Genomic DNA, 7,915 nt, shown 5'->3' on the forward strand with positions numbered 1-7,915 from the left:
TTAGAGGTTAAAATAATTCAGAAATTTGAAAATCAGGAAAAAAATTCAATTTTTTTTTTATTTAAAAAAAAAAATCCTTTAGTACCGGTTGGTGTTACCAACCGGGACTAAAGGTGGACCTCCAGGCAACAACCATGTGGAGGGCCTTTAGTCCCGGTTCGTATAAGAACCGGGACTAAAAGGGGACCTTTAGTAACGACCCTTTAGTCCCGGTTCCAGAACCGGGACTAAAGGCCCTCTAGAACCGGGACAAAATGCCCTTTTCTACTAGTGCTAGTACCTAAGGGGGCGTTATTCTTGGAGGTGTTCATGGGCTCGAGGGACCAGTGGACGGTATCATTGGTGAAGCGGTGATTCATCCTACACATTGATGGCGGCGGATCTCAGCGGCGTGGCGTAGTGGAGACTCGGTGTTTGATGTGTGGTGATAGACTCGCGCCGGAGGACGACGCCGTCTGGCGTCGTGGTGGCGTTGGTGGTAGAGAGGACTGGCAAGACCGATGCGTCAGTATCTGCTTTGAAGATGGATCGTTAGAAGATGGTGGTGACGGCCCTTGCAGTGTGCGCATGTGATGTCCACTGAGAGTGCGCCGGATTGGTGTGTGACCCAATCCCGGCATTGTGGCTTGGGTGGGATAACCGGCTTTAGGTGTTAGGATTTTGTGCGATGTCTGTTTGGTATTAGGCTCGCACATTCAGCACCCCTTTATCAAATGGATAGGAGTAGCGACACGTATTGCTAAGATGGAGACTTCAGGCTTACTCCCCCCGTTTCTAAATATTTGTCCTTTTAGACATCTCAAATGAACTACTATATACGAAGTATATAGACATATTTTATAGTGTAGATTCACTCATTTTACTTCATATAGAGTTACTGTTGAAATCTTTAGAAAGACAAATATTTAAAAACGGAGAAGTACTTTGCAAGGTTTTTGTGAATAATTAATAAACAGGCTGCATGCATCGTCCAGAGGCCGGGATACATCCTTCTTTTCTACGGTAATTTTTTTTGCTAGTGATAGTCTCATGACTTTTTGCTAGTGGTAGTCTCATGACAGTCTACATGCATCGCCCAGAGGCCGGGATACATCCTTCTTTTCTACAGTAATTTTTTTGCTAGTAGTAGTCTCATGATTCATCGTGAAGATTAGAAGTAGCGTGCGGTACCTTTTTTTTTTTGAGCTTGTGCGGTAACCTTCTTGCTCGTACATGCTGACTAGACCCAAGAGCGTCTGTGGTCGGCAAACCGACACGAGCCGAGCGGCCGAGCCGGTCCAAGCGTTCAACCCCGACTGTCCAGCCCGCTCGTCCCGCACGCTTTCCCCTCCTCCAAGCCACCACCCGCCTCCTCCGTCTCCTCCCCCCACCCAATCCGCCGCTGACCCCCCTTCCAGAACCTCCGAGAAGCGAACGAGAGAGCCCGCAGGGGCATGGCGATGGCGACGCACACGGGGGTCGCCGCCTCCAAGGTCCTCATCCTCGTCGGCGCAGGTCGCAATCAATCCCCCCGTCCCCAAATCTATCAATTTGCGATGTCGAAATTCGAATTGGCTGCTTCTCTTGATCCTGAAATGGTGATTTTGCGTCGCCGCAGGCCTGACGGGATCGATCGTGCTTCGGAATGGCCGCCTGTCGGATGTATTGGCGGAGCTCCAGGTCGGTGGATTTCCAGCTCATACCTTGTTAATTTTCTCGCCTTTATTCATCATCAGAGGTGGGGAGAAATCTTTGGATGTTTTTTATGATGAGAAGACAATAGGATAATAGGAGCGTTACCGCTGACCTGTCTGAATAGAGCATGATTGTAAATTTGCATACACATGCTCATAAGAGCAGCACAGATTGTCACCCAATCTTACAATTAAATCCGCTTTGCCGCACACATATATGTATGGAAAGTATTGGACAGCGCTTTTGATGATCTCATTTTCATTTTCTGCGTAACAAGTGAAGGCACCAATGGGTACTCCAAATCATCCATAGTGTACCCTGCAGAAAAAATAATCAGCCATAGTGTTTGCCAAGCATGTGTCAGTGGTTTAGATTGTATGTTCTTCATCTTGTAGTAAGTTATGTCAACCTTCAAATCTTTGAGGGACATGTTGTGTTTTTCTGTTTTTATTAGGAGCTCATGAAGGGCGTAAATCAAGGAGAAGGCTCCAGCGCATATGACATGGCTCTTATCCAAGCTCAGGTGTGCAGTTGTTTATACTTGCACCAACAGTTGCATAAATATGAGATATTACACTAATGTCTTTCATTTGCTGTAAAATAACGTCTCTGTTGTTGTTTGTGCATTCCACGTGCTGGTATTTGATACCAGATTCGGCATTTAGCCCAAGAAGTCAGAGATTTAACTTTGTCAAAGCCCATTACCATATTGAGTGGCAAATCGGACTCGGGAGGTATGTACCTGTCTGATGCCCCCCTTGCTATGTTTCAGCTTTTCTCTCTAAGCGACCTATGCAAAAAACCTAATCCACATGCTAAATAAGCCTTCATTATGAATTTGCTTGTATTATCCAAAAATGCTCAGATAGATAGTTACTCACTTAAGCCTGACTCTCCTACAATATCTGCAGCTGAAAGAAGGCCTATTTTTTTGGCATGTGCATCTCCAATCTGACAATGAATGATTCATGAGTTTGAATCGCTTCGAAACTTGTAATTTGGAACATGTAGATAAGCTAATGAACAATATATTGGTACATTCAATTGTTTCGCCACGATATTTATGAACCTTTGAGAAAAGCTACTTACCTCATTCATTTTAGAGAAAAGTATATTTTTGGTCCTTCAACTCTTCGTGGAGTCTAGATTTAGTCCTTCAACTTGAAAACCGGACAACTTGCACCCCTAACTTTTAAAACCGGACAAGTTTAGTCCCTGAGGTTGTTTCTGTGCCGAGTCAACCCGGTTTTGGCTAGTCGTAAGTCTAACACAACGTCCACCTCATCATCTTCTTCTTACTCGTGTCGGGCGTTTCATCGAACACTTCGTAGGCAGGCGATGCTTCCGGTGCTCGTCATCTCGTTCATCCCGCATGTCATGCTGCTCTACCCCCGCATGTCCAGCGGCGGCGTTCGAATATCCTGCGGGGGCGGCGGCGACGGTTGAAAAGCTGGTCTGCAGGGCATGGATACGGCGGGCCGGCCGCATACAGCAGCCTGAACCATGCCGCCATTGGGCCTCCTGAGCAACGTTCTGGAGCTCGACGCCCGGGTGCTCAAGGAGGCATCGAGGTGAGGACCGTGAGGTGCACCAACCCAGCCATAGAAGCCTCCTGCACCTCAAATACGCGGCCTCGTCCTTGCCCCAGCACGTGCGCACCAACGCGGTCCCGGACGCGAGCGCTGCAAGCTCGAGGGCAAGCACCACCGGTGGCAAGGAACGCGTCGCTGCACGTCGGAAGCAGCTGGAGCCGTCATACAGGCCCTCGGCGAGCATTCCGCGGACAACATCGAGGAAGTACACCACAGGTCCATCAGCAAACGCAGGCCGTCGAGCTCGATGCGTACCGAGCTTGAGTATCTCATCGGCGACCAGGCGGTAAGCTTGGTCACCTTGCCTGTATGGCCGGCGCACTCGTGTCACTCCTACTGGTGCAGCTAGCGGCAGTGCGCGCAGAGGTTGCCAGGCAGCCGGGAGCTGCGCCATGGCGAGGTGCACGGGGCCAGCAGTGCGTGCTGGAGCAGGGCTGCTGCACTTGGCCAGCGGTGAGGAGGCAGCGGCGGCTTGGAGCTGCCAGTAGGCAGCCCACGATGCGGCCACGGCGGCTTGTGGTAGCCAGCAGGGCCATCGATGGTAGGCGCGCATCATTTGTTTGATGAAATGCCCAAACAGAGATAGAGAGAAGAAAGAAGAGATATGCCCAAGTAGGGGAGAAATACCGCCGCGTGGACGAAAACAAGTCAAAACCACAATGAGTCAGCAATCATACCTGGCCAATCAAGACGAGGGACTAAACTTGTCCGGTTTTGAGAGTTAGGGGTGCAAGTTGTCCGGTTTTAGAGTTAAAGGACTAAATCTAGACTTCACCAAAAATTGAGGGACGAAAAGTATACTTTTCTCTTCATTTTATTACACTTACTTGCTAGTTCTTGTAGCATTTTATTTACCTGCATGCGCATTTCTCTTCAGGCAGTTTATCGTCCTACATACTGCCAGCAGCTGCAGTTGGAGCATTAGGTTATTGCTATATGTGGTGTAAGGTAAGATAAGCATACACACAAAAATATATTCGAGTTATTGTCAAATTCTCTGTCTGCAATTTTTTGACTAAGGATCATGAATTGTGTCCTGGTCTTCTTTCTCCAGAAATGTTCTTCTTACAACATTCATATAGAATCAGTAACTGAAGAAAGAGAAAATAGAACCCTTTTTCTTCCCCTTTTTTAATTTGCTTTCTGCCTTGTTTCTCGCATATACCAGAAATCTCTTGGGAATCATGTTTTTTGTGTCTGTGTGTGTGTGGATCCAACTGTAAGTAGATAAATGGAGCACCTCTAAGTTAATCTTACTCTGTAAAGAAATATTCCTGATATGGTGACAATTCTGATAATAGTTTCAAATTGACTGTTGCATTGTTTCCTATGGATTCACTATGGTTTATGTAAAATCCTTGGATCTTTCTTATGCTAATGACGTCTCCAAGTTGTTGTTTTAATACAAAACTTGCAATGTAGATTACATATATAAATTATGTGTGTAAACTTCTATCTGTCATGCTTTTGCTTTCTTAATATAAATATCCTTATGCAGGGATGGTCCTTCTCAGATGTCATGTTTGTCACAAAACGCAATATGGCCAGTGCTGTTGATAGCATGTCGAAGCAATTGGAGCAAGTTTCGTCAGCACTAGCAGTATGCTTTACACATTATTATTTCAGATTCAGTGTTATCTTTCTTTTCATATCTACTGACTAATGACTGACATTCAATTAATTTCAGGCGACGAAAAGACATCTAACAAAACGCCTTGAGAATTTGGATGGCAAAATGGACGAACAAGTGGAGGTCTCCAAACAAATCCGGAATGAGGTTTGTTGATTTGCTATGATGTTAGTCCTGAGCAGTGATATACTGATATGATGACAAGTTGAATGATTCCTGAGACCTTATGAAGTTTGTTCTTGTGGAACAGCAACAATTGTTCTTCTGTTTTCATTCTTACATTACCTAATCAACACCTTCAGCTACCATAATTGAATTAATTGAATTGTTCACTACAAGTAGGTGTTTCCATCATACTGTAGTTCATCCGGAAAGGTGGGTCAGGATTTTTTTTTAGAACAGCCGCCGTCTAGGGGTGCAAGTGGCGAACCCATGTAAGCCCACTCAATAAGGGGTAGTACAAGCTGAACTAATTCCCTAATACAAAGCTCCAACTAATATGGACGATTTTGACTACGGTGCAAGCACAAGTGACGTGCCGCTTGCATCCCTGGTGCCATCACATAACAACATACAAGTACTAGTCGTGGCCTGCTTGTGATTGTTTTTGTTGTTAATGTTCATAATCCATAGTCATATACTGGCTAGCATGTCAAGATTGGCTCAAATCCAGAAACTGTGCAACACTTCAAATGACTGGTTAAGGGAATACACTAGTCTGGTGTTTACAACCATTAACTGCAGCCTACTCAAGTACTTTTGTCCATATACCATAAAATATTATTGTGTAGAATAATAATACGTATGAGCACAAACATAACCAGAGTGATCTTCCTAAATTGTCTATGGAGAATCTGATTTTGTTTATTATGTCTTTTTGATAAGCTATTGCTAGTCTTTCACTTGCATGCATGGAGCACATAGTTTTCCAGCCTTTTTCTTCAAAATAATTCTGTAAGAGCACCAAAGGTGTACTCTGCTTTCTGTTCTTTTCAATGTCGCGAAAGCTGTTAAGCTAATTTGTTTAGTAGGCACTCCATATTTCTTTACAGAGGGAGTACATGCTGTATATACTTGTAATGCTATGCTATCCTATGAAAATTCAGTTTTCTTCTCAGTTCAAGCATTCATGTTCTGTTCAATATGCACAGGTCACGGATGTTAAAACTGATCTGTCTCAAATTGGCTTTGACGTTGAAGCAATTCAACAGATGGTAGCTGGACTGGTGAGTTTGAGCATCCTGGAACCCTTGCACATGAATTTTTGCTCGAAGTCTATTTGATTGTTCTGACTTTGTTTGTGTACGATTATCAGGAAGAGAAGATTGAGTTGCTTGACAATAAACAGGTGACCAGCATACTCACGAGCCTCTGAGTCTTGGCATGCTGAAATTCTGTTTGTCCTAACCTCTTATATTTTAATGGCAGGATGCGGCTAATGCTGGTATATGGTATCTCTGCCGAATGGCAGGAGGTATAAAAGAGGGAATAAATGCCAAGTTTTTCCAAGTAAGCAGATAATTGGTACAGGGTTATGAGTCTGCGCTGTCCTGTTTAAGGCCTGTTCATTAGGTGTTCTTATCGCGTAGATTCAACTATCTTTGTCGTGACCCATATCTGAGCTTATCATGTAGATTGAGCTATCTTCGTGATGATTCATACCTGTTCTTCATTTGACAGGAAGCGGATGAAAAACTCAAGCTCTTGGACCTGGCTCATACTGAAAAGAAGCCGGTGAAGGTAAGTCGAGTGCCTTTCTCTCAGATGTTTGCCCTCCTTCCAGGCAGTTTCAGTTTCTTGATGCAGAATCACCAACTTTATGCTGTGCATACTGTAGGGTCTGGAGTTGTTTCTGGAGAGCACCAAGGAAGCCAAGGCACTCGACTCCAAGCCTAAGACCATCGTGCAGAACGATGCCAAGAAACCGATGAAGGCGTTCGACGTGCCTGTGAAGAGTGCTGCGGTGCACAGGTCAAACAGGTTCTTAATTCGCAAGGAAGGCCTCGCGCTGTGATCAGCGCCTGACCGTGTTGCTCGTGATGTACATTGCGTTATTGGTTGCTTTGTTTGATAGAAAATATAGAAGAAGAATAACCTGCATCCCGAGTGGTGATTTTCCAGGATAGACAGGTTTATACGTCTTTACGACAATTTGTATTGGTTTCTTTGTATTTTTTTTTTGAGTCATTTCATGTTCTGGTATGAAGTTGTTCGCTTGTAAACAAGTGGAGGAATAAATATTTAAAACACGTTTTTTTTTCTTATCGCTTACATATTTTCTCCGTTCTCTTGCTGCACCACGTGCATGCATGAAATGTGCGGAGTCGCCTAGCAGCAGGGTCTAGAACAGAGATGACTTGCATATATTCCTCCGTTTCAGAATATAGTGTATTGGTTTCCGTGCAAGTCAACCATTTCAATATTTGACCAAGATTATAGAATAAAATAACAACATCTACAATGCCTAATAGATAAAATATAAAATTGCTTTTCATGATGGATCAAACGATATAAATTTTGTATTGTGGATATTGATATATTTTTCTAAAAAGTTGGTCAAACATGGGCTCGTTTGACTTTTGAAAAAACAAATGCACATACACCTTATATAAAGAAACGGAGGGAGTATGAATTGAGCTGAAAAGAAGTGCACGAACCAGGGTGCGCTCAGCTGCAGAAGAGGTGGCGCTCTGAAGCTGGAAATCATCTTCAATCGTATGCAGACAGACACTGGTTTCGTTCTGAATAATGAAATCGTCGCCTCGCCTCCCCTCCCCATTTATTGATTTAAAAAACAAGTGCATGGACCGAAGTTACTCAAATAGTCTTAAATTTTCGAAATCGATGTGCCAAAATTTAATGTTAAAACTCGCAGATCAACCAAGAAGTACAGAAGAGAAACTTACATATCGGAAGTAATCAAGTGCGTATTGTACTATTCGCTAGCTCGGTTTGTCTATTCTTAATATGTGATGATGTGAATCAGATTTTAGGTTTAGAATTTCGTGTTAGCTCACTT

At 44.0% G+C, this 7,915-nt stretch overlaps 1 protein-coding gene across 1 annotated transcript; it reads left to right on the forward strand.

Annotated features, from left to right (window-relative positions):
- The first annotated feature begins 1,212 nt into the window (after positions 1-1,212).
- LOC109751002 (uncharacterized) lies at positions 1,213-7,167 on the forward strand. Its single transcript, XM_020309915.3, has 12 exons — positions 1,213-1,494; positions 1,598-1,659; positions 2,129-2,197; positions 2,327-2,408; positions 4,144-4,214; positions 4,765-4,866; positions 4,954-5,043; positions 6,048-6,122; positions 6,212-6,244; positions 6,325-6,405; positions 6,577-6,636; positions 6,734-7,167. The coding sequence occupies exons 1-12, from the start codon at positions 1,434-1,436 to the stop codon at positions 6,908-6,910; spliced, it is 963 nt and encodes a 320-aa protein (XP_020165504.1). The 5' UTR covers positions 1,213-1,433; the 3' UTR covers positions 6,911-7,167.
- Positions 7,168-7,915: the final 748 nt, after the last annotated feature.

This window comes from Aegilops tauschii, chromosome 5 (genome assembly GCF_002575655.3).
Source record: "Aegilops tauschii subsp. strangulata cultivar AL8/78 chromosome 5, Aet v6.0, whole genome shotgun sequence".
NCBI lineage: Eukaryota > Viridiplantae > Streptophyta > Magnoliopsida > Poales > Poaceae > Aegilops > Aegilops tauschii.